At 32.7% G+C, this 26,374-nt stretch overlaps 4 protein-coding genes across 6 annotated transcripts in view; 3 read left to right on the top strand and 1 right to left on the bottom strand.

Moving 5' to 3' along the window:
- Positions 1–13,924, bottom strand: part of LOC129917006 (protein dispatched) — a 30,131-nt gene extending 16,207 nt beyond the window's left edge. Inside the window, exons 1-13 of one of the 3 annotated variants that reach the window (XM_055997304.1) lie at positions 13,354–13,922; positions 12,949–13,288; positions 10,896–11,078; positions 10,600–10,832; positions 10,361–10,540; positions 10,203–10,294; positions 8,934–9,211; positions 8,622–8,874; positions 8,335–8,558; positions 8,115–8,269; positions 6,593–6,840; positions 5,583–6,524; positions 1,093–2,180 (exon numbers count right to left, since the gene is read on the bottom strand). In XM_055997304.1, the coding sequence (XP_055853279.1) occupies positions 1,901–2,180; positions 5,583–6,524; positions 6,593–6,840; positions 8,115–8,269; positions 8,335–8,558; positions 8,622–8,874; positions 8,934–9,211; positions 10,203–10,294; positions 10,361–10,540; positions 10,600–10,832; positions 10,896–11,078; positions 12,949–13,288; positions 13,354–13,485 (3,540 nt within the window). In that variant the 5' untranslated portion in view covers positions 13,486–13,922 and the 3' untranslated portion in view covers positions 1,093–1,900. Of the gene's footprint in view, positions 1–1,092; positions 2,181–3,400; positions 3,529–5,582; positions 6,525–6,592; positions 6,841–8,114; positions 8,270–8,334; positions 8,559–8,621; positions 8,875–8,933; positions 9,212–10,202; positions 10,295–10,360; positions 10,541–10,599; positions 10,833–10,895; positions 11,079–12,948; positions 13,289–13,353 lie in introns of those variants that run through there. The other 2 variants (XM_055997305.1, XM_055997306.1) reach the window with 2 other exon arrangements.
- On the top strand, positions 9,233–10,105 carry LOC129917011 (uncharacterized). The gene has a single exon (XM_055997313.1). The coding sequence runs from the start codon at positions 9,316–9,318 to the stop codon at positions 9,976–9,978; it is 663 nt and encodes a 220-aa protein (XP_055853288.1). The 5' UTR covers positions 9,233–9,315; the 3' UTR covers positions 9,979–10,105.
- A 4,195-nt stretch (positions 13,925–18,119) lies between the features above and the next one.
- On the top strand, positions 18,120–26,062 carry LOC129914140 (chromosome transmission fidelity protein 8 homolog). The gene is made up of 3 exons (XM_055993217.1): positions 18,120–18,267; positions 25,507–25,633; positions 25,696–26,062. Exons 1-3 carry the CDS (start codon positions 18,248–18,250, stop codon positions 25,996–25,998), a joined length of 450 nt encoding a protein of 149 aa, XP_055849192.1. The 5' UTR covers positions 18,120–18,247; the 3' UTR covers positions 25,999–26,062.
- On the top strand, positions 18,353–25,343 carry LOC129914138 (general transcription and DNA repair factor IIH helicase subunit XPB). The gene is made up of 4 exons (XM_055993215.1): positions 18,353–18,600; positions 18,800–19,301; positions 23,387–23,928; positions 23,987–25,343. Exons 1-4 carry the CDS (start codon positions 18,552–18,554, stop codon positions 25,288–25,290), a joined length of 2,397 nt encoding a protein of 798 aa, XP_055849190.1. The 5' UTR covers positions 18,353–18,551; the 3' UTR covers positions 25,291–25,343.
- Positions 26,063–26,374: the final 312 nt, after the last annotated feature.

The following is a 26,374-nucleotide window of genomic DNA, read 5'->3' as shown; positions in this document are numbered from 1 at the left end:
TCATTTTCGTGGTCGAATAAATCTTATATGGCGAATAAGAGATCACTGTTACGGACACCGAGACCATGGTTGGAAAATAAAAGCGATTTCTGCCACCTTAATCAAGTCAAAGCTTGTTTCTTGCTGTCGCGAAGAGCTTAGGGTTCTTGGTATGCAGCATAATGTAAGACTCTGCTGGGTTCCCGGCCACAGTGACGTGTTTGGCAATGAAAAAGCGGATGAGCTTGCAAGGGAAGGCTCAGTACTTGATTTCTCTCTCATAGACCATAACATCAGAATCGCGCAATGTGAAATAAAACAAAATATCGTCAACAATATTTTTCAAAAAACCAATAAAAGATGGAACCTCCTAGATGCCTGCAATCACACCAGGAAACTATGGCCGAATTACTACGAGAAAAAATCTAATAAGATCTTACTTCTTAGTAAAACTTCCTTAAGATTCCTTATATGCGTCTTAACGGGACATAACCTACTGGGCTACTATAAAAAAAAAATGGGGCTTAGTACAGATGATCTATGTAGAGGCTGCGGCAATGAGGACGAACAGGAAAACACTGCTCAGTTCCTCTGTCACTGTCCAGCACTCTGCCGCATTAGAAAAATATTTTTAGGAAACTACTTCTTTAATGAAATAGAAGAACTATAAGAACTGTCAGGCCTCAGCCTACTGAACTTTGTCAAGTCAAACAAGTGGCTCGACCAACCATAGGATTCATAGGTTTACACTTTTTTCATAAAGTTATAAATACTTCATGGTATCACAAGGGATCTACATTGATCTAAGTGTGACGGTAACAACATCAACTGACAGCCCATTTAACCTAACCTATGGTTGGAAAATAATAATGGTATCCAGTTATATCCAAATAGTTAAAATTCGGAACAATCTATATTTTGTATCTATTTGATTTTTCATTCAGTGCCAAAACAGCTGTTATATGGCAATCTTTTAGACGGGTGTAGATAAAATTAAACATTGTTTCAGTTATCCTAATAAATCAAGACAAATAAAATAAAAACAAATTGTAATTTTGCACGAAACATTATTCTTTATCACAGTTAAATTTACATAAAACAAATTATGTTATTTAAATTATTCACTGTTTTGTTTTTACACAATAAACACTTAATATTACAATAGTTTTTTTTTATATTCTTTTTTTTAATATTATTATTATTTTTGTGTTATAGTTTTCTGGTATTTTAAGGAAACCAACTGACACTTAAATTATTATAATATTTTTGAAGTACTATTTGCAATTTGCATTAAAATTGTAAAATGAATTTATTATTTGCTTATATTTTGCTTTTGCACAGCACGCGCGTTCCTAAGTAAAATGTATATAAACTATTTTTTCTTCAATTTATAAATACGAGAACATAATTTTTTTAAGTAATTTTAGTTTGAGCTTATTTGTTTTTCTGTTTTTTGTTTTCAATGCAGTAAATATATAAAGTTTAAGTACATAAAACATTTCTATTCATTACAAACACTAACATTTAATATAATATATCATTATAATTATAGGTTTTTTCTATTTTTTTTTAAATTTTATTTAGATGTGTAAACACAAACACAATTTATGTATATTTTTTTAAATACTAAATGCCTTCTAGTTCAGTAAATGGCTTGACCTGAATTTTGTAAGTAATATTTATTATTATTTTCCGACGTTTCCGACTGTTATATAAAAAACTGTTTTTCTTTTCTCATCGTAAATCAACATACAACATGCATATAATTATACTTAATGCAAAACAATCTGTATATAGCAAATCTGTATATATAGCACATTAACAATTCTCATTATTATATTTTCTAACAAATAAAATAAAAAAAAAATTGTTTAATTTTATTTTTAATTTTAGTCATATGAGTTTTCTCGTTCTCTCTTATTTAAACTTTATAATTGGGATCTTCGGAGAGTACCATTGTTATTGCACTTCCAGTTGACGGACTTTGATAATCTTTGCAGTTGTTGCTGCTGACTGTTGAGGCTGTGCGAATAAATGCGCGATCCAAATCGATTGGAGGTCGAGAACAATCAGACATGGGTTTTATGAGCGAATTGGATGTTAGGGAATCCAATTCGTGCGTTTCAGAATTAAGTAGATCCCCAACTGCCGAACTCGAGGGTGTGAGGAGCTGTTCGCTGGCAATCGCTTGACTTGGTTTTCTAATGAAATATAAAATGAAGAATATTTTTTTTAAATGAATACAAAACAAATAATGCAAAAGAGACGCATGAAATTATACAAAACTATGCAAAAATCTATTAAGAAATAGTCACATTTCGCTGGTTTCCCCCGCAATGCACACAAAAAGGAGCTTCAAAAAAAACTTAATCTATCAATAACGACCAAAAAATTCAGATTGTGGCCTAAGCCGGTCGCAAATTTAGTGAGGCTATTAGCTACACACTTTCTGACAAGATATTCCGTTAAAGGAACTTGCCTCAGGTTTCTTCATCTTCTTTCTCAGTTTCTTCTTTCTTCCTTTTTCTTTTTTTTCTTCTTTCTTCTTTCGTCTTTTTTCTTTCTTTTTTCATACATCATCTTTCCTCTTTCTTCATCAGAAATGAAATGTTGGTTGAAATCAATTGGTTATGCAGAACCAATTTACCAAAAAAACTTAACTGTGCACTCGCGTCCACATTATGTTGAATTGTGATGATCGGCACGCTTGAACAACAAAGTAAAATAAATGTGGACGTTTTAATAAACAGCGCTGTCAACTTTTGTTGAACCGATCGCAACCCGATCGAAATAGGTAAAGATCAAAGCATGTTCGATTTTGTTTTCAAGTTGAAACTTCAAGGCAGTGGAATTCAAAAAAGACATTTTACTGTCATTCAACATGAACAACAACACTGCTACACTTCACTGATAGTTTGGACAAGTCAAAAACGTGTTGATCAACATTCTTGAGAGCTTCAATTTGACAGCAAGTGGAATTTCTAAAAGGTTGAATGTTGATCAACAAACTGAAATATCGTGAGACTGGGACTACTAGCGGAAAGAAAAGTTCAGGGAATTAAAAAATGACGGAAAATAATTTCGTCAAGCTCAGTTAGGTCTTTTGAAACATAAGCTCGTGCTGAAGCACGAATAAAGGCTGACGAAACTGTCTTATCCTAATCGATTGGAAATACATAATTTCAGATGGGAAAAGGAATACTATATCATTTTCATCGGGTTCAAGTCGGGTGATTGTAATTTCTATACTTAAACACGGTATTATTTGTCTCCAACCACTGTTTTAAGAGCTTTTAAGAACATTTGAGACCTTAAGTTGCCTGCCAAAAGTTCGTCTCGATTTACAAAATTTCCCGGTTGTCCCGATATTTGGTTTTTTAATCTTTCTTCGTTCAAAAAGAAAATGATGTAAAAGTTCGTGCCAATTTACAAAATTTCCCGGTTTTGTCCCGATACTTGGTTTTTTAATCTTTCTTCGTTCGAAAAGAAAAAGATGTAAAAGTAGAACGAAAAGTACCTTCTCTAAACACCAAACATATTGTTGTTTTCCTGTTGTAATGCATTTTTTTAAAATTTATTTCGATTTAAGATTCGAGATAATTTAAATATACAGGGTGATTCAGGAGTAATGTGCCAAAAAGCTGGAGCGTGTAGGTTGGGTCAAGACAAGAAAAAAATCGTATGGGAGGGGGGGGTCTATTCCCCTTCGTTTAGCGGGGAGGGGCAATTTAAAAAAAAATTGACTTAATTTGAAAAAAAATTATTAAAAACCAACCGTTACACCTACAACAACGTGCTATACCTTTTTGTAAAGCCAAAAACATATTCTTTTACAAAAATTTTAAATAAAGAAAATTTATGGTACAGTTTTTGAAAAATTAATTTTCAAAATCAAAATTTTGAAAAAAAAATTGGAAAAAAAAATTTCAGGCTAATTTTTCTCAAAATTTTATGTTATTAAGTACTAATTAAGTTTTTAAAATTCGATGCTCTTATTTGTTTTTAAACAAAAACAGAAAACCGGGTTCCAAAATATCTTCCATGGGCGGCGAGTCCCCCAGACAGAGTAGGAAAAATTCTCAGGTAAGTTTTCAGGTGTTATCAATAAAAAGTTGATCAATTCAGGGTTAATCCAATACTGTGTCACTTTGTTATATCCTTATTTAAGTCTGAGTGTTTAAAAAATAATTGAGGAATGGTAAATGTTTCATAAATTAATTTATCGACAAGTCCAGCTACTTGAAAACAGAAAATAAAGAGGTTTTTTAGAAAAAAGTAGTTTTGGTTTTTTGTTAATATCTAGAAAATGACAAGATATTTTGGAACCCGGTTTTCTGTTTTTGTTTAAAAACAAATAAGAGCATCGAATTTTAAAAACTTAATTAGTACTTAATAACATAAAATTTTGAGAAAAATTAGCTTGAAATTTTTTTTTCCAATTTTTTTTTTCAAAATTTTGATTTTTAAAATTAATTTTTCAAAAACTGTACCATAAATTTTCTTTATTTAAAATTTTTGTAAAAGAATATGTTTTTGGCTTTACAAAAAGGTATAGCACGTTGTTGTAGGTGTAACGGTTGATTTTTAATAATTTGTTTTCCAAATTAAGTCAATTTTTTTTTAAATTGCCCCTCCCCGCTAAACGAAGGGGAATAGACCCGCCCCTCCCATACGATTTTTTTCTTGTCTCGACCCAACCTACACGCTCCAGCTTTTTGGCACATTACTCCTGAATCACCCTGTATAAACCTCAAAAGCTTGCCAAAACTAAGATTAGGTTTCAATCCTATTTCTCAAGTGTTCAAAGAATGGACTAGTCACCATTCGATACATTTGAGTTTGAATCGAAAATTTAATAATGTAATTTAGTAAGCTATGAAATAGCTTGGAATCGCTAGTGTAATTCTTTTTCTTTTATAATATTAAATCAAAAATCTTTAATCTATAAGTCTTTACGAATATTTTACGAATGCGTCATCCAAAATGATCTGCTTCAACAGATTTCTAGCTCCTTCACTTTTAGACAGTACCACAAGGAGTTGGCGTTGGAATTTGAAAATCGTCTTGAAGTGTTCTATTTTTGCATTTAATAATTTATGCAAAAAACAAATTTAACAACATTGTATGTCACAGCATATTCAAGGAACATTAAAAAGTTATTATTATGTCAGCCCTTAATTTAGAAAACCTTTTATAAACCTTATTTTTTGTTTTACTAGCTGAAAGCTCAAGCAGCTACTACATATAATTATTGACAGTGTAATTTATTTAATTTTTAATAAAGTTTTAATAATAGCTGCGTTCCTTTGGGAATATTTATCTACTACTTAGTACTTAAAGTTCCTTTGCACTTTGAAGTATAGCAAAAGTAGTTCAAAGTAGTTTTAAGTACTAAGCAGTAGATAAAAGTTCCCAAACGAACGCAGCTAATAATTAAAAAAATACTATTTTTTGTCATGTAGCCTCGAATGTTTTTCTATTTGTATCCGAACATAAATTTCTTCATCAAAAACCAAATACATATAAAGCTTTCAATTCGATGTAACAAAATTAAAATGAATTATCATTTTATGAAAAGAAATATAACCAAAAACTTAACTTACCTTTCATAATAACCGCCACCAGTTTTCTTTGGTCTTTTCTTAAATTTCGGAAATTTAAACTGCATAAACCCGTACTGCGGTCCGATCAGCTTCAAAAGACTTATCAAGAAAAACGTTGCATAAAACCAGCTAACAGTCACAACCACAACTAAAAAGACTCCAATTTGAATATATGGCAATAAATCCGAACCCAAAAGAAATGCTCCTGCTAAAGCTGTTGTTAAAGCAGCCATTGCTGTTGGGCCAACAATTCGTGTCAAAGCATAACGAGTTGCTGCTTCACGTTCATTTGTTGGTGACATTCGATAATGTATGCCATAGTGAATGCTAAAATCGACAGCCAATCCAATGGCCGTACTCACTGATACACTCTCCAATATATTCAATTTCCAACCGAGTAATATTAGAATCGCAACTGTTGTGAATATCGTAAAAGTCACCGTTATAACTGCATAAAAACTTATCAAAACATTCAAAGTAACAAACAGCAATACGACCAAAGACGCAATCATTGACATTACAATTGCAGTGATGGTTCCCTTTGAAAGAGTATCCTGCAAGTCATAAAAACTCAATTCGCTTATAAACCAACCACCTTGCATTTGAGGAGGTGCCGTTTTGAGTTCTTTTTCAAACCATATCTCCACTGAGTCCACAAAATCTCTTATTATTGGATATGACATTGAATATGAAATGTTGCTTTCAAACTCTACAACAATTGCCTTGACAATTGGTGGAATTTGTGTTGAATTTTCATCTTGGTATATTTCAGGGGCAGCCATAAATTTCGGTCCTGCCACTCCAGGACTAAAGATTTTCGGTCTAGCATAGAGAGATGATGTAATGCGTGGCAAACAATATTCAAATACATCTGGTTCATATGGAAATTTTGAGGTGTCACAGCAAGGTGTTCGATCTGTGAGATCTATACTGTCAATGCATCTGAAAAATGTGAATAAAAACTTTTATTAAATCAGAAACTTTTCGATAGACATTCAATTTTAACGTACATTCGACTCATATAGGACATAAAAGTCTCAATAAAACAGTTCGGCAAAAGCATGCCCAATGTGAGCTGATAGAATGGCTGCTGTTTAATGTTTTTACAAAAATTTAGTAGCCATTGTTGTGATGCCTTCGATGATATATTAAAATTATTGTCAAAGTGTAGTTTTCCATGAGAGCTTGGATTTGCGTAGTCACCATCGTCAATTGGCAGGATGCCCCATACAAATCTCATTGGAAGTTTGTCCATAGTCTGTTTATTAAAAATGAAAAAGACACAAAAATGTTATTAAACGATAGGGATAATGTAATACAGGCATACAAACAGACACATAGTAGACAGATGCATATCTTTTTCTTTTAATTCGTCTATTTCTTTCACAATGTTACTGTATATTGCATAGCTGAGTGGTTTATTAGTCTTAAGAACTGTTTGTGCAACTTTATTTGACAAATTCTTTTCTTTTGATAGTTTTCTTGAATTTATATTACGCATACGCCACCGTGTCCGAAGCAACAAAAAACGTGATCAGAGCATTAATAAAGATAATAAGTAAGAAGAATTTGGTGGCATTCCTGCAGAAGTGTTACAAGCAGCGCCAATTAATGATTGCAGTTATAAAAGCAATATTCGATGCCACATCCAGTATGGAGGACGATTTTCAGAAGAATTGAAGTTCAAAGTGGAGTTAGACAATTTACCAATTTTGTTTTTATTGGTGATAAGCGATGTACGGAATTATATTCGAGTTTTGGACAAATGTATGCTTTATAAATTGTAGGTAGTTCAGAAGGGGTGAACATTTCATAGGTGTAAATTCTACAGAAGGTATTTTGTAATGGACACACCTAGAATCGAAAGCTTTTCAGTTTTTCCGATACAAGTACCAGAAATATTGGATAGTGGCAAAAGGTGCTTCGTTTTAACTATAGAAAACAGCATTGTGTTCTAGAAGCATTAAATTCTACGCGGTTTCGCGGCTATCGTATTTTCCGTTGAAGTGTGTGTTCGGATGTGAATCCAAACTTGGGTGTAAATCCTCCAACGACTATTAAAAGTCGGAATAAAAAATGAGGAAGAGAAAATATTTTTAAGCTGGAAATTATTCAGCGTTTGCATGACCTTGGAGGGGGAGGAAGATTTGCCTTTTTTAGGAACACGCTGGACTATTGCTGTTTTTCATCCACTCGGAAAGATTGTTAAACAACGGAACCTTACTTTTTTAACTTGATTACAGCTCGAGTCAAAGGACCTTTCGGTTTCTCATTCTGGAAAAGTTTAAACGTGTGATAATCTGTACCGGAATCAACGTCACTATCGAGAAAGCAAAGTTTTTGAAAAAATCAGTGGGCTTTCTTATACATATTGTCAAAGTTCTCTTACATCTTCTCTTTAAATGCTTATTTTTTTAATGAGAAGACAGAAAGATTCTTTAACGATGAGAATTTTGAATGGACTTTGGTATATTTAATACCATTTTAACAAAACTTAATTTAAGAAGTAAACAAATATGATATAGTACTTACCGGTATCATTCGCTCAAATGAAAATTCATTTTTAAACTTTGAATCATACAACTCAAATGGATGTGAATTAACAAATAGTTGAAATTCAGATGTTTCTGGTAATTGAATACCAGGATAATATAAAACAACAATTCCACTGCCAATGCCAATAGTACCTTTTAAAGTGAAAAACAAAAATGAATGATAAGAAAAAATACTATTTTTATACAAAATAACTTACTAAAGAAAATTACCCACACAATGGGAAACTTTAATACTGCATTAACAATGAGATCTTCCAACATTCTGCAGAAACGATTAATTGACTTGTTGATTTTTTGAAATACTCTATGCGATATGCACTTTCCACAATCACACGATATACGTTCCATAATAGAAACAGTAGCTGGTAACCAAGTTACCATTAGTAAAAAATTCGACATAACAGCTGTTCCAGCAAAAATACTTTAAAACAAACAAAAAATGTAAAATTATTTGAATTTATATCAATACAACAACTTAACTTACCCAAAACATTTAATCGAAGTTATAGAACAAAGATAAGATGCATAAAAAGCGGCCGCTGTTGTCAATGAAGTAACAAACATTGACAAGGCCGAATGACTAAGTGTTGTAGCCATTAAATACTGCAAGGTTTCCGAATACTCTGTGTCCATCACAGATATTGAATGCGAATTTGTGCTCGAAGACTTGGTTATTCTTTCCGCTAATATACATTGCCATAATTTTAAGAAAATAAATGCATCATCCGCACCTATTCCTATTTGAAAATAGTTATCACATTTTTTGGTTAAAACATGAGGACATTAATTAACTCACCAATAATCACAACCACAGCGAGTAAATTCATAAATGGAAAGAAAGTCATTTCGAATACTAATGTATAAATAAAATAGGCTAATCCTAAGGAAAATATCACCGCTATGCACGTCATGCCGGTAACAAACAATGATGACGTATACAACCACATGCAGACCATTACGGAAAGTCCACCTAATCCTACCAACCATCCATCGGTGAGTAGGGATTCATCGAAGAGTGTGTTTTTGAGGCCCAAATCCATAGCGGTCACTTGCACAAGTTCGTTTTTTAATTCTCTAAAAAAATATGTAAAGAAAAAAATTGTTGTAGTTTCAAGGAAATCAAAGTAACTGATTATTATAGTTCAATAAATTTATTATTTAATTTCCTAACTCAAATCATGACCGAAATTTCTTGTGGAAAAACCACTTACAAATGCCATTTCTTGCCGACGTCGAACGATAAATTTGCAATTAAAGCACAGCCTATCCCGCAAGTGGATCCAAATCTTATGTCTGGACATTTTGCTAACAACATATCGATAAACAGACCTTCAAGACGTTATAATGATAAATATGACACACAACAAGAAGCGTATCAAGATTATTTAAAGAAACTAGAACAAACTAAACCTCAATTATTCAAGATATATTTTAATTCATCAGATATAAATATTGATTTGATTAAAAATCAAATGGAGGACTTAAAACAATCGACATATCAAAGTTTTTACTCTCCGAACGAGTTTCATTCGAGAAAGAAAAAACTACATGGGATAGATTCTAAATTTGTTGCCCAAGGAAGTCATAAGGAATCCACAACATATGACAATTACTTCAATAAGATTGAGGAATTCAAGAAAATTTTCAACAATTCTAATGAAAATGATAAAAAAGAAACAAGTGAATTTTCAGAAGAAAAGTATAAAAACATAATGTATAAATATTTACCAACATATTATTCAAAAATATGCGAACCTGCCTTAAGACATAGAAATATTCTCTTGGAAAATGGAAAAGCAAAGGAATCTCCATTGGATAGATACACATTGAGACGTTTGTAATTATTAAATTAAAGAAGTTCTGCCAACAAGACTGTTAATAAATTGACTTTTTATCAATTAGTTTGTAATTATGTACATATATAAATAAAATAAGAGTTTCTTTTTGACTCATTTTGATGAATTTATATTTTTATGATTTTTGTTATTATTTACTGTGCTTTTTGGTTTTCAGTGGAAATAAATTTGGATACAAACAAATGTTACAAGGGTTAAATAATACTTACGTTTTTTCCCACTGATGAAATAAGGACAGAATTTTAGTTGTTTGTGCAACAGGAACAAATATCATAGAATACTTAAGAAATAATTTTGAGTCCTGAAAAAAATATAAATTTCATTAATAAAATTTAAGACCAAATTTTTAAATTTGAATTTAACTAACATTAGTTTTAATAAAATTTAAATCAGTCAAATAATGCAAAATGTTAAACACCGCATTGTAACGGGTACACTCAATCGGTGCCGGACATCTCGATTCACTGCAATCATAGCTAAGTTTAATACTTTGATAATAATCATAACATCCAACAAGAAGACTTTGGACAGCTGCTACATCATCGGGCTAGTAAGAAAACAGTATTCAATGAAACCACAAACAAAGTGGAAACTCGTATTACATACAGTTAAATCAAAGCAGGACGTTTTATTAGAAAGCATTGCCACATAATTTGGTATTGACCATGGACGGCAGCAATTGTCAGTTAGCATCTCCTTTTGGCAATAATCTGCATAATTATCAATTGCTATTATCTGATGTTCTAATTGGCACATAGCCAACAAAGCATTTACATCAAAAAGTGAATCAGTTGAATTAGGGCCGATACGTTCTACTACAAAGTGTGAGAACTCTTTAGCTGAAATTAGATATAAAGTCATGTACAAAATTGGCGGATTGAAAAAAAGTGATTTATATTTACTTGGTGATTCACAGAAAAATCCATCGATATTAATGTGAATTTCAGCATTAAACATTGGTGGCGGTGTTGATTGGGAGAGAATGCGCCAAGTGCTCTTTTTCGATTGAACACGTTCTTGCTCTTCTTTTTCGTCAACAAACGAAATATTTCGGCCATAGGCGAAATGATGATGGTTTTCTTCATCTGTGGGAGATTGAGAATAATAAAAACGTTCCATTATTAATCTAATAAATCGGATAAATCAAATACACGTTTATATATCTGTCTTCTTTCTGTTTTCAAGGTAAGGTTAAAAATTTTCTGGTACAGATGCAACTGAAGCCAATATTTTTTATGAACTAGAACTTGGAAAGGGATTTCCTGCCATTTTAACCACTTTAAATTTTCTAAATAAGCGAAACTAAATAAGAAACTGTTAATACCCGTGAATTCTACATCGCTTGGTTCGTTGTAGAAGCAGGACATGAACAAATATTCGATCTATGTAGATATCACGTTTTCCTTGCGCTAGACCGGTATTTGTTTTATAGCCCAGAATACGCTTAAATTGTAAAGGAGTCTGAAGGAGAAACTAAGGTTTGGTCTAAATATTAGGGTGTTTTTTTTTTTTTTTTTGTATGGAAAAAAATATTTTAGTAAAATATTGAGCCCTTATAAATGTTATTTTGATCCAGATAGAACTGCGCTCTAGATACTAACCCAAGGACATTTAAAATTGATTGATCGTTTTTGAATAGAAAAGTACGATAGAGCAGAGAGTTAGTGACAGTTTCGGAAAGACGTACATGTACATAAAAAATATATTTTGATAAAAACTATAATTTAAGAAAAACACGTCCTGTGTCTTTGTTACTACATTGCGGGAAAACATTTTATCATGGTTTATAGGCTTCTGCCTTCCATGTTTGAGTGTAATTTACTCGCAAGTGGCTTCCAGCGCAGTCGGGCGTCGAGAAATTCCAATGCAGAACATCTGCATAAAGACCATTTTTCTTGACTTGGTTGTCACTTTTAGTAAGATCGGACAAAGTCGAAATATTTTTTTGGGACTTGTTCATGAAAAAGTGTTCTTTTGTCTATTCTTCCTGTTTCGGCATTGCATTTTTCACTTCAGGTGTTTATGGTAAATTAATGTCTCCCTGGCAATATTGCCACTTGTTTTCTATACATTCTTCACAAAATTTCTTTGTGATAGCGAATAACTACATCCGTAATTGGCTACTAACAGCGGTCCCATCACGTTACTTGGCACAATCGACTTAACTCGATACAATCGAACAGTGACACGGTCAATCGAACGTTCTCTATTGAAAACCTTCGATTGAATCAAATTAGATGCTTCTGATACTTGATTGTATCGACCACACTCGAACGTATCAAGTTACGTGCTGGGGCCCCAGGTAGTGATTAGGGTTAGTCTTGACTCCTCAAAACGTTTGAATGTCCACAATGCTGGAGGAATTTTTAACGTGTCGCCCATAAAAGGTTTTTACATTTTTTTTACATATATCTTTACGTGACAGTTTACGCAGAGTAATAATAGTAAATATTCAAATTAAACTATTTAACTTTAATTTGAGCAAATGACCTTGCATAATAATAGTGTTATAACTTTTAAATATATTATATTTGGGAATTCGCAATGATTAAAAGTAAATTACTCTTCTTCAAGTTTAAAATTAGATTCAACTTGCTTGTCGTGTCATTTCGATAGTCGTAAGCCCAACTTCCGCAGTGGATAATGGTCGGCACGTTTAAAGAGTCAGCACAATTCAATTATTGTCTTATTGCACTTTGATTGACCCAAAACAATATTAGAAAGATGATACCAAATGGACAATCAAAGTAAAAAATACAATTGAAGTGTCCTAAGTTGAACGCACGACAACTTTCTTTGACAGGTATGCAAGGAGGCATAACAATAGTTCCTATTTGGCTATGAAATTACATTTTTAAGCACTACCTATTAATTTACTACCAAAAAAACTTTATTTCCTGACGCTTAACTTTCCTCAATCATATAGATAAATATTATTTAATTCATTTTCTTTACCTGTTGTCGAATCATTTGTAATAGCATAATCACGAAATACACCCGTATCACCATTCCATTCGGTGGGGTCTGCATCTGTTTCTGAATTTGAGAACTTTCTTAACTTCTTCAATTTCCTCGAAAAATCAGCGTTGGTCTTTTTTTTATTCTTTTTCTTTTTACCCCGCCGTTTCTTATGATGACCCGCTCTCATCTGTTCAACATCTTGATTATAATCTTGTTGGAATGAGAGCAAATCATTCGGGTCGGCTACCAACTTTCCAGATGGTCCAGTTTCTAGCCATAAATTGCGCCAGGCAGTCAAACGTTGGCCAATTTCAGTGCCACGAGCTTCAAATCCCTAAAAAAAAAGATTGATTTATAAAATGATCCATTAAATCAATGAAAAAAGTGTCTTTGTTTTACCAAAGTTGGATCACTAAAATCTGGAAAGGTTTTGGTTATTAATGAAACTATTATACAAGCCGTACAGAGCACTCCAATGGACAAGACCATTAAATAAGGCCGTCGAACCAAAAACGAGTAATACCATTTCATCTTGGTGGCGGTCGTGTAAACATTTGGTTTATCCTTTTTTTTATTTTTTTACTTATTCATTTATAAACATTTTTTTTTTTTTTTGTATTTTCTTTTTTTTTTTTAGAAGAAACAAAAAAACAAATAAAATTGTTGCTTGTTTTTTTTTAGTTTTTTACTCCTGTCGATTTCGCTGTTTCGCCATTTTAGTTAAGGAACAAGAAAGGAACAATGCAAACATAATTTTTTTTATAGGAATTTCAACTACAAATCAAAAATGGAATAATGGTGTGTGTATTCAACAAGTTAAGGATTTTTTCGTTTCAACCAGGACTTTTTTTTAATTATAGTTTATTGATATTTTTTTTAAATTGATTTTTATAATATTTGTTTTACATGTTTAATAAATAAAATTGATTTTTTTAATGTTTTTTGCAAAAATGTGTATAGGAACTGAAGAGAGTATCTTTTTTTTGTCACTTGGAAAAATTTATAAAAAAAAATTTAATAAACAATTTTGACATAAAATATAAATTGTCAAGTGAGGATAGTTCACGGTAGTGAGTTAAAGTTTGAGAGACACTGAAATTGGTTTTGTTTAAAAGAAAAGACAAGGGGGAGTTCACACTGTGGTATTTATAAATTTTCATAAAGACGGAGAATTGACAGATCGAGTTGAATTTTTTGTTGTTGCACCATTTGCTCCATTGACCCACAGTACACAAATACAAGGTCATTTAAACCGAGTTTTCGTTTGTTTTTTTGTGAAGTTCGTGCAGGTTGTCAAAATCGGAGTTCAAAAGAGAGGAACAGTCACAGTACACACCCAGCAAACGCAGAACTACAGAAAAAACCGGTGAAGTACGTAAAAGAAGTACTTCTTTTCCACTGAAAAAAGATAGGAGCTCGGGAAAAAACTCAGTTATATACTTTCTGTATATAAGAATACGTGAAGCAGCTATCTCTTTCTCGCATGCAAGATGAAATAAATTTCCCCTCCATTAAAAGTACAGAAAAATGTTCTTCAAAAGTACATCAGCGAAGCACATCTGGAAGTGCTTCTGATGTACATTTGCCAGTACTTTTTTAGCTACATAATAATCACTGAAACTTCGAATCTGGAAGTACGTAATTATGTGGTGAAATTTGTACGTAAAAGAAGTAGTTAGTTCCTAGTGAATCTAAACCTTTTGAAATTACACATGAAATTACAAATAAACTCTGAAGTTGAAACTTTGGTTAGAGATTTTGATTTATTCAGTCGAATTATATAATATCAAAACCCGACTAACAAATTTGCTTCTATAAAGCTTTACAGGTGTTAATGTAGCTCCTGTAAAGCTGTATAGAAGGGATATTGTTTGTTGGGAACATACGTCTTGTGTGACACTTTACTTAAGACCACTATGAGAAATGTTGGCGTTGAATTTCTCTAAAATCATATCTATGTCAGCTATTACATGAAGCCTCAAGAGGCGCGCCTCTTTTCAAACGTAATGAGTGCAAAAGAGAAAAAAGATGAAACAAAAAATTATCCGACCAGAGAGTCGTGGGTCGGAATTCTGAGACTCTTTTTTCACGTTTCTTTTTCCTTTTTTCAACATTCTCTTTCATTTCTTTTTGCTTATTGGTGCAATACAACAACAAAGTTTAAATCAAAAGAGAAATGTCAAATTTGAGTCCTGGACTCAAGAGGCATCGTGTAATAGTACGGGCCTCACACAATGATTATCAAAAGAAAATTAGAAAAAAGAGTCAAGCCTCTTGAGGCTTCGTGTAATAGCTGACTATCCACACAACTGTTGAGGGGAACAAAATGCATGCCTCGCAATGTGTTTGTAATACGAACGTGCACATCTTGATTGTCACTCGAACGGACTGCATCCAATACTGTGGCGAGCAATTAGTCTCTGACGTCATTTTTATACCCGATATAGAATTGTTGAATGTTGTTTTTGTCTAAGATTAGAGCTAACACATCAACAAGTGGTCGGAGGGTGCAGACCTGAGAAAAAAATAATACTATCAGCTTCACAAAGCGCTGAAGGGAATCTTATTAACTTACACTACAAGTCTGTGGAATGTGGATCACACTCAAGTATTGTAGTCTCTATTAAACATAAGATTCATTTGACTTGTTCTGGATAGCGTGGAGGAACCTTTTGAACTGTAAACTCAGTCATTGATGTCTGGAATTGATCTCCACTAGAAGACAGCCCGACTAACAATTTTGCTTCTAAAAGGCTTTACAGATGTAACTGTTGCTTCTGTAAAGCTTTATACCACCAACATTGTTAGCTGGGAGAAAAAATCAACAACTAGATATATAATTTATCAATTTTAAAATAAACATACCTTTATTTTCCAAATCAATTGGTGGTGGTTTTTGTGTCATTTTTTTATGATTTTTTTTTTCTAAATGCACAAATTTTTTTCAGTTGTAATAAATATTTTTTTTTATTTGCGATATTTTTTTTAATTCAAAATGCATTTTTAAATTGATATTTATCCAACCCTGCTGTGTAGACAGACTCTACGATCGTAATCGTATACCGTAATTAAGGCTTGGGCACACCGAAGGGTACATGCGGTAGCGGTACGGGTAACCCAACTAGCACAACAGCTTCTATAAATTGAGATTTCACAGGTACTACTTTTTATACAGCTTGTATTGAGCTTGCTTCAGAATTTAATTGCTTATAGAAGTTCGAACTTGTTTAACAACTTTTAATAAGTTGTTTAAATACTGTTAAAGAAACTTAAACGAAAAAAGTTTGTTTTCGGAAAAGTTTATAGTTTATAGGAGCTTTACAGAAATTACCAAGTTTAGTATTTGATTTTTGGTTTTGATATTGAATAATCTAGCTCGGACACTTTTTGGTTTTGACATTGAATAATTTAGCTCAGACATTTTTTTGACATTTCTGCTATTTGAACTGATTAAGTTTTTGATTTCATTAATGAATATACTAGGATGGCCGAGTGGGTTGAGTGGCGGACTGCCACCAAGTAGGTACGAAGTTCGATTCCTGGGTGCGGTAAAAAAAATTATATACTTTTAAAATTATTATCAATAGATATACTTAAAACTAATGGTATAATAGGTGTGTTTTTTTGTTTATCTATATAGATTTTGTGCAAAAAAACGACATCGGGATTTTTGAAATCCATGCAAACATTTGGCACCACTGTACATATACTTTGGCAGCTGTCTGTCAAAAATGTTGCTTTTGTTTTTTTTTTATTTTAACTCCGAAGTGGGAAGGCCATTACATCCATGTTGGATGCAAACAAAAATTTTCATTTGGCCATGGCATCCATGTTGGATTCAAAAAAATTGTTTTTTCACAAAAAACCAAAAATTATCTGTATATTCTTAGCTACATTTTAAGACCATGACCATTAACATTAGTTGCGTCGTTCTTGTGTTATAAGCGTTTGAAGGTAGCCATATTGAATTTTTTTTCGATTTTTTAAAAATCAAATGTGAAAACTTTTTTATTTTTATTTCTAATTTTTCGAAAAAACTTTGGTAATTTTTTATACATATCTGTTCAACAATCTTATAAGGATCCATTTAAGACTTTTATCTGAAAAGTGCATTGCGTATATCTCGAGATATTAACATTTCAATGCAACCATGTCAAACAAATTTTTAATTATTTTTTTCTATGAGAGTTTTTTTCAAACCTCTTTTTCTCCGCTTTTTTTTTTTTTGTTAATATTTTCAGATATTTTTGTATGAACACAACAAATAAAGTACCTTGGCACTACTGTTTTTATCGAGAGAAAGTAAAATCTGGATAATTATCTGGATTTTTCAAAAATCTATACAGATAAAGTTTTTGTTGTTTTTAACACGTAAATTGTTTTGATTTCAAAAATCTCGATGTCGTTTTTTTGCACAAAATCTATATAGATAAACAAAAAAACACACCTAATATATCTTATTTCAGGTCAAAATATAAAATTCATGATTTAAAATAAAATAAAAACCAGTTAAAAAAGAATTCTTTTTTGTTTTTGTAGTTGTTTTTTTAATTTCGATAAGACATGTATTAAAGAGCTATACAAGCGCTTCCGAAGCTATATGTAAAATCTTAAAGCTTCGGTAGAGCTTCGGTAAAGCTTCGTTTAAACTTCTTATAGAGGGTCAAACTTGTATAACGTTCTCCTTTTTCCATGCCCAACAACCTTACTAAAGTCTAAAAGAAGCTGAAATGTAGCTTTTGTAATACCTTAACCGAAGCTGAAATGTTAGTTGGGAATTGTATGAAAAAAATTCAACATCTGCACGTTGATGTGTCAGTTTGGAATTTTTTTCATACAAGTACCGCTACCGCATGCACCCTCCGGTGTGGCCAAGCCTTTAAGGCTTGGCCACACCGGAGGGTATGCGGTAGAGGTACGGGTAGCGGTAACGATATTTGTATGAATTAAATTCCACATCTGAACGTTGATATGTCAGTTTGGAATTTTTTTCATACAAGTACCGTTACCTCTACCCGTACCGCTACCGCATACCCTCCGGTGTGGCCAAGCCTTTATACCCTTGGTTTCAAATGAAACAAAATTAATAATTTTTCATTTTGACTCGGTTTTGTTTATGAACGCACTCAGAACAAAGTAGTTTAGTGAGAAAGTAAACAAACAAACCTATCATTACTTCAACCTGAAACGTCAAAAACTACCAAAAAGCCGCGAAATCGTTCTCAAATTTTGAATAAAAAATTATTTATAATTAAAATTTACCGTACCTTACTTACCCGTAATAAAATTAAAAATGCCTATTCTAATTAAATCGTAAGTACTCAATAAAATAAATAATAAATAAATATTTATAATAAAATCCCACAATTTATACAAAATTTATTTTGTTGAAAATAAACCAAAAAACGCAAAAAACTGTTGATACTATTTTGACATTTGCTTTGCTCTAAAATTCGCAATTCGTCTTTCGTTCACATTCGTCCCGTCAAAACGTTAGAAGACGGTCGATTTTTGAGTTCAGTTTTGTGTGTTTTAATAAAAATAAAAAGTGTTTTTGAAAAGAAAGGAATTCTAATAAATAATAAAATATTTAAACAATGGGTCCACCAAAAAAGTCTAAAAAAGATAAAAGTGGCGACAAATTTGGTAAGTTCCTAATTTTGTCTTAATTCGGGGCTCTTGCAACTTGTCAATCTGTGAAGCAGGAACCATCTCTTTACAAATAAAAGAATCACTCCAAACGAGTAGCTTCGGCGATCAAGAATACACAGATTGACCATGTAGCACCTTGAATAATCTTTCCAACCTTAACTCAATCCCTCTCTGGTCACTATTACTTTTTTAGGCAAAAAACGTCGCCAGGAAGACGAAGCCTACACCCAATTAGTTGAAGATAATGATACTGCCGAAGTTGGCAACGAATCTGATGGCATTCCGGGTGCCGCATCCAAAAATGCCGAAAAGATCGATGAAGATATCTTAGAAGATGAATACGGAGCTAAAGATTATCGCACTCAAATGGAACTCAAACAGGACCACCACAATCGTCCGCTTTGGGTGGCGCCAAATGGTCATATATTTCTTGAGTCATTCTCCCCTGTATACAAACATGCACACGACTTTCTGATTGCTATATCAGAACCAGTCTGTCGTCCCGAACATATTCATGAATACAAATTGACTGCATATAGTTTGTATGCTGCTGTGTCTGTGGGTTTGCAAACCCATGATATTATCGAATATTTGCGTCGTCTCAGCAAGACGAGTATTCCCGAGGGTATTGTCGAATTCATTCGACTCTGTACACTATCCTATGGAAAGGTTAAACTTGTCTTGAAGCATAATAAGTAAGTGTACCCAAATAAAACTAGCTCAAAATAATAAAGGAACAAAAAAATATTCGTGATTTTTTTGTATTGATTTTCGATAGGCTGTATCTCAGTAAAAAATTATCGTATCATGCAAAAACCAAAAAAGCATGGAAAAGCTACATTTTTCTTGTTTTAGGATTTAAGTACCTACTTATTTTATTTAATTTTCTACAAAGAAATTAATTTTCCTTTGTTAAAAAAATTGTTTTCTTATAGACCGAGAGCCCACTCACAAAAATGTGAGTATGCCTTATATGCGTTCTAGTAACGAATTCAAAAGTCTGGCAGCTTTAAATCGCGGCTTTATATGGTTTTCGCGATGTTAAACAGCGCGAGCTTTTCAATTCGTGTGAAAAGGCTAAATCAAAAAAGTGCTATCATTTTCCCGAAGCCTTAATACATCAATCTCGGCGATGCGATCAATAGAACTTAAGATATACGCTTTTTTAGCCATACAGGCTCTATTCTAGGAGAGTTTTGAATTTAAAAAAAAATTAAGCAGACAAGTCTCCAAAAGAAAGCCGTTTAAATCTTATATCTTGAGTCATCTTATTGACCGCATCGTAAAGATTGATGTCTTCAGGCTTAGGGAAAATGACAGAGCATCAGTTCCTGCATAAATAAAATGAAACAGTGTGAATTTACTTATACTTACATACATAAATGAATTGGAAAAAAATAGTTTTGATCATATAAAAAAGTGCAAATTTTTTTACATTATCAAACCGATCTTTCAGCCTTTTTACAGCATTTCAAAATACAGAAGTTTAAAAGATTTTTTTTTTTAAGAACTATATCACTACGATTATATCAATTTTACTCCGATTAAATGATACCAAACCGTTCTTACAGTATCGGACAAAACATTTGCAACTCAAAGTGATATTTGACAAATTGTTCAATTTCGTTAAAATTTTAGTAAATACTTTAACAACAATTTGTGTACATTTTGAAAGGTCATTATGTTAAAAAAAATTAAAATACATAGTTTTCAAAATAATAATTAATATTAAATGAACTACACTGAATTGTATCGAGTAACCTTAAATCACCATGCGACAAAGTATTTTCAACTTGTATTTCAACTACAAATAAATTAAAAAACAATCAATATTTAGTGATATTTGTTTTCTATCACGGCCTTTCACTGATGGGGCATTATTCAGAGTACCTGGGTGACCGAGCTTTGCTCGGTATCCTTAAATGTTATAACTTTCAGTGAAAAAATTCAAATGTAAACAACAATTTTTTGGAGTGGGTTTGAGTTTGCAATGACCAGTTTTTTCGCGGGTTACAAAACACCACATTCCCACTTTATAATCCAGTTTATTTAAGTTTGAATATACGATCAGCAATGAATAGAAGGGTAACAGGAATCTGCATTATCGAAAATGCTTACAGCAATGAGATCTCTTTTTGTTCAAACTTTAATTTTCGGGCCAGAAAGTTTTGGATGGTGAATATAAAGTTAAGCTTTTTTTCAAGTTTAGCCTTGTATGAAGAAATACTATTTTTATCCCTGTTTTTTTTTCTGTATCAGTGGATGCTTTACTCCTTTCTTTTTTTTACTTAGGTATACAGGGTGTCCCAAAAGTAGTGGATCAAACGAAATATGCTGATTGGGGAACTTAAGGGCTCTCAGAATTTGGAACCTTGTTCATCCCGAATCCTTACGGTTTTCGATTTAATGCAATTCTTGTGAAATTTCGAAAAATCCCTACTTGGCAACAGTATTCTGCTTCCTGCGGCCATTAATCAATAATCGCAAAATATTACAATTTTAGTTCAAGAAAACAGGGTTTTTCAGAACAAAAAACAACCAACTGAAAAACCCTGTTTTGTTGAATTCAATTTGTAATATTTTGCGATCTAACTGCAACTTTGGAAACTTTTATACTTTTTTGAAAACTACAATAAGAGGGCAACTTTTAAAAATAATAAACCATTCTCACACCGAAAAATTTTTTTTGCGGTGTTGGTCGCAAATAAAAGTTAGAAAAAGATTTTTTATAAAACTTGAAACTGTTAGTTAATTTGCAGCGAAATGGCGTATGGAATAAAAAATATTTTGATTAATTAATTGTTCCTAATTATTTGACAATGTCGTAAAAGAATTTTAAAAAACAAAATCAATAATGGGCGCAAGAAGCAAAGTACTGTTGCCAAGTAGTTGCCAAGTAGGGATTTTTCGAAATTTCACAAGAATTGCATTAAATCGAAAACCGTAAGGGTTTGGGATGAACAAGTTACCAAATTCTGAGAGTCCTTAAGTTCACCAATTAGCATATTTCGTTTGATCCATTACTTTTGGGACACTAGGTCAACGGTGTTGCTTTTTGTGAGTTATTTTATTTTTATACGTTAACAATAGTCGCATTAAAACGAAAAAAGAAAACGTAAAGCAAAGATAATTAGTGATACCAAATCAACAAATTACTTTAAAGTTGTTACCAAAGTTACTTTAAAGTTGTTACCAAAAAAAAAAATTCTATGTTTAAAAAGTGGGCTTGGTAGTGGTCGGATTTTTCCAAAAAAAAACTTCCAAAACTTTTTACTTTCTTAGATAAACAAACCCTGAAAATTTCATCGAAATCGTGAGCCGTTTCCGAAAAAAACTTGTATGTTAAAAAAGTGGGCGTGGCAGTGGGCGGATTTTTCAAAAAAAAACTTCCAAAACTTTTTAATCGCTTATACAAACAAACCCTGAAAATTTCATCGAAATCGTTAGAGCCGTTCCCGAAAAAACTTATATGTTAAAAAAGTGGGCGTGGCAGTGGGCGGATTTTTCCAAAAATACTTCCAAAACTTTTTACTCGCTTAGATGAACAAACCCTGAAAATTTCATCGAAATCGTTAGAGCCGTTTCCGAGATCCCAATTTTATATATATTTATATATATATAAACAATTTTAGCTCGTTTAAAGTTATAAGATAAATTTTGTAAAACAGATAACGGTATTCCATTCCAAGCCTTTTCATATCTCCTTCTGTAGTTCTAAAATTTTCTCGATTAATTTTCCGTTTGACGATCTTGCACTGATTTTCTTTTTGGCTTAAAATTGAGGGGAAGGAATGGGTAATCCATAACTGTAATATTGTCATCATCTCATCATTACCCGTATTTTTCCTGGAGTTTTTGTGTGTTATGGGTCATACTAAATACACAGCAAAATGGTAATTCCCATGGCACAAAGTGCAACAAAATAGCTTTTACATTAACTAAAAGCTTCATGAAAATAATTGAAATACATATACTTATACGTAAATCACAGCAAAAAACAATGCAATTGGTCGGAATAACTTCATAAAAATTAAACTACAGAAAATTGATTATTACTTCGGCAGTTTACATATTTTTGATCATTGAATAAATGAAGTATCTAATGAAGGCTTATTATGCGCCCTATTATGACTTGCAAATCGCTTGAAAAATTCAGTACTTATATGAAAAAGAAAAATCAAACATTTTCAAAAATTTTCAAAATTGCGGTAAATTTTCTTAAAAAATCGTAAAAAGGCCTATTTTTATAGCTTTTCTAAATTGTTCTAAAATGTAGGAAAACATTTTTTTTTTCAACAAAATAAACTTAATTTTTTTGCAGAGAATTGAATGAGGTTCAGGTATTGATAGTCAAAGTCAAGAGTAAGGTTTTTGGTTTGATGACTGATATTGCAGTCTAAAAAAATCGTAGAGGTTAAAAATAAAAAGAATCTTAAAGCTAAATAAAGAGCTTTTCTAAAAATAATAATCATTTTATCAGAAATAATTTTCTCACTAAGAGAAAAATAACACAAAAAATTGAAAAATGTTGGTTTTTGAACAGTTTCAATGATTTACATATTTTACCATTTGAAATAAAAAATGTAATACTTACATAAATCCTAAAAATAGAAAAATGTATTTTTCCCATGCTTTTTGTTTTGTCATCATACGATAATTTTTTACTAAGATACACGAAAATCACTAAACAATCACGATTTTTGTTTGTTCCTTTAATTTTTTTGGGCTAGTGTAAAAGGCTTCATCTGGATTTATTTCAAAATTTATATTTTGTTTCCAGATACTTCATTGAAAGTCCTCACCCTGAGATTCTTCAAAAACTCCTTAAAGACCCGGTTATACAAACTTGTCGCTTAAAACGCAAAGAAGAAGGTGAAGGCTTCATTGAAGGCCAAACCGATACAAAGGCCATCACGGCATTCGGGTCAAAGCCAGTTGCTGGAACTAGTGCAGCTGCTGCAGCAACTACATCAGCCACAGATGCTGCTGATGGAGCTGCCCCGGGAACAACAGTTGTTCCCGATGATATTACAAATTTCTATGAGAAAATAGACAACGAAGAAGACGAGGATGAGATCAATCTGAAAACAGTCTCGTTTGAGGTGAATCAGGAGAAAATCGAAGTCATCCAAAAACGTTGTATCGAAATTGAACATCCTCTACTGGCTGAATATGATTTCCGTAATGATACCCACAATCCTGATATAAACATTGATCTTAAACCTGCAGCGGTTTTGCGTCCATATCAGGAAAAGAGTTTGCGAAAAATGTTTGGCAATGGTCGAGCACGATCCGGGGTTATTGTACTTCCTTGTGGTGCTGGTAAGGACTTGTCTTTTATTGAAGATTTTTCAGTCCATTCAACTATTCTCTTTTCTAGGTAAATCTCTGGTTGGTGTGACAGCCTGTTGTACAGTGCGCAAGAGGGCACTAGTTCTCTGCAACAGTGGTGTCTCTGTCGAACAATGGAAACAACAATTTAAGATGTGGTCTACTGCCGATGATAGTATGATTTGTCGTTTCACTTCCGAAGCAAAAGACAAGCCAATGGGATGTGGCATTCTAGTAACAACCTATTCCATGATAACCCATACACAAAAGCGTTCATGGGAAGCAGATCAAACAATGCGTTGGCTTCAAGAGCAAGAATGGGGAATCATGGTACTCGATGAAGTACATACAATTCCAGCCAAAATGTTCCGTCGTGTATTGACTTTGGTGCAGAGTCATTGTAAACTTGGTCTAACAGCCACCCTACTTCGTGAAGATGACAAAATTGCCGATTTGAATTTCCTTATCGGTCCCAAACTTTACGAAGCCAATTGGTTGGAATTACAAAAAAGAGGATACATTGCTCGTGTGCAGTGTGCTGAGGTATGGTGTCCCATGTCGCCGGAATTTTATCGTGAATACCTGACCACCAAGACTTCTAAAAAAATGCTCTTGTATGTAATGAATCCTTCCAAATTCCGTAGTTGTCAATTTTTGATTAAATACCATGAGAAGCGTGGTGATAAAACAATCGTCTTTAGTGACAATGTGTTTGCTCTCAAACATTATGCCATTAAAATGAATAAACCATTTATTTATGGTCCCACCTCGCAAAACGAACGAATTCAAATTTTGCAGAATTTCAAATTCAATCCGAAAGTAAACACCATTTTTGTATCGAAAGTGGCCGATACTAGTTTCGATTTGCCAGAAGCTAATGTATTGATTCAAATCTCATCGCATGGTGGTTCACGTCGTCAGGAAGCTCAACGTTTGGGTCGTATTTTGCGAGCTAAAAAAGGAGCAATTGCAGAAGAATATAATGCATTCTTCTATACACTCGTTTCTCAAGATACAATGGAAATGAGTTATTCACGTAAACGTCAGCGTTTCTTGGTCAATCAAGGTTACAGTTATAAAGTGATAACACATTTGAGTGGCATGGATACTGAACCGGATTTGATGTATAACACACGAGAGGATCAAGCACAATTGCTGCAACAGGTCTTGTCGGCTTCAGATTTGGATTGTGAAGATGAAAAAGTACCTGGTGAACCGGGATATCGTCCGGGTGGTGTCAAGAGAGCTGGTGGATTGGGTTCGATGTCGGGTGGTGACGATGCCATTTACTATGAGTATAAACGGAAAAATGCTGGAAATATTCATCCGTTATTTAAGAAATTCCGTGGATAAACTTTTTTTGTTTCTTTTTTTTTCTGAAAATAAAATTAATTTTTGAAGATTAACAGTTAGTTTTTGTTTTAATTAATCTAATGGAATCTCTTGTCCGTTAAGGACAGTTTTCCAGGGGTCACTATTTTATTTATTTCAAGTTTTAGGTTTCTAGAAAAAGTTCGGTATGGAGGATAGAACCTTTTTATAATACACATTTTCGTATTTGCTTTTTAGAGCTGGTGAGGGAGGAATTGAAGAGTGGGCAATTATAGAGATGCAAGGTGATCTAGTAGCTCGTGACGATGAAGATATAGAAAATCTGTTTGTAGGAGATTTATATTACAATAAATTTGGTCAACCAGTAAGTATTTCATTTTTTTAATTACTTAGGGAATTTATGTAATTAAACTTTATTTTTCTCAGATAATGATAATTGGACATCATATGCTCACAGGAAGAGAACAAAAAATTGAAAAACCCTATGCTGTTTTGGAAAAGACAAAAACCAATGAAGGTGTCAGTCTAAGTGATACTACGACAACAGATGCAGGAGAGGTGAGCACTTTAAATGCAACTGTTGATCAAACGTTGCTCGATACTACAGCTGCTATTGAAAATAAATCAGCTCAAAGAACAGAATATAAAGTTCGAGCACTCGTTACAAAGAAGCTACTTTTCAAATCACGTCCAAAACCTATTATTGCTAATGTTCCAGACACTGTCTGAGTGAATCTAATGATATTGTTATTTTAAGTTGCATTTTTATATGAAAAAAAAAAAATTGTTAAAAACAAAAAAGGTCTTTACTTTTAGTATTAACTTCTTTCATCTGGCAACATATTGAATTTCGTAAACCACAATAGAAAAACGAATGCAATCATTATCCTCATCACAGAAGAACTAGTAATCCTTTCACAGTTGCGCGATAAACAATTTTTTACTTCGGACAGGTTTACGTTTGATTGATCTCGAGATTTCCATGTCGCCTTATTAATATTGAGATACGGATAGGAGTACTAGCTATGACACCATTATGACCGCTGCAAGGTCGACTAACCTGAATCCGTTATCGAACTTGTTGTCCTGCAGGCTATGCTCCAAA

This window comes from Episyrphus balteatus, chromosome 3 (genome assembly GCF_945859705.1).
Source record: "Episyrphus balteatus chromosome 3, idEpiBalt1.1, whole genome shotgun sequence".
NCBI classification, from domain to species: domain Eukaryota; kingdom Metazoa; phylum Arthropoda; class Insecta; order Diptera; family Syrphidae; genus Episyrphus; species Episyrphus balteatus.
Note: the sequence above shows the minus strand (reverse complement) of the source record. Positions and strands in the feature narration are given on the sequence as shown.

Bases quoted from the DNA above. Each gene is read 5' to 3' on its own strand.
- LOC129917011 (XM_055997313.1), top strand. From the start codon at position 9,316: ATGACCGAAATTTCTTGTGGAAAAACCACTTACAAATGCCATTTCTTG.
- LOC129914140 (XM_055993217.1), top strand. From the start codon at position 18,248: ATGCCTATTCTAATTAAATC. The intron at 18,268-25,506 runs GTAAGTACTCAA...TTTGCTTTTTAG, and splicing joins ATGCCTATTCTAATTAAATC to AGCTGGTGAGGGAGGAATTG. The intron at 25,634-25,695 runs GTAAGTATTTCA...TATTTTTCTCAG, and splicing joins ACAATAAATTTGGTCAACCA to ATAATGATAATTGGACATCA.
- LOC129914138 (XM_055993215.1), top strand. From the start codon at position 18,552: ATGGGTCCACCAAAAAAGTCTAAAAAAGATAAAAGTGGCGACAAATTT. The intron at 18,601-18,799 runs GTAAGTTCCTAA...TTACTTTTTTAG, and splicing joins TAAAAGTGGCGACAAATTTG to GCAAAAAACGTCGCCAGGAA. The intron at 19,302-23,386 runs GTAAGTGTACCC...TTTTGTTTCCAG, and splicing joins CTTGTCTTGAAGCATAATAA to ATACTTCATTGAAAGTCCTC.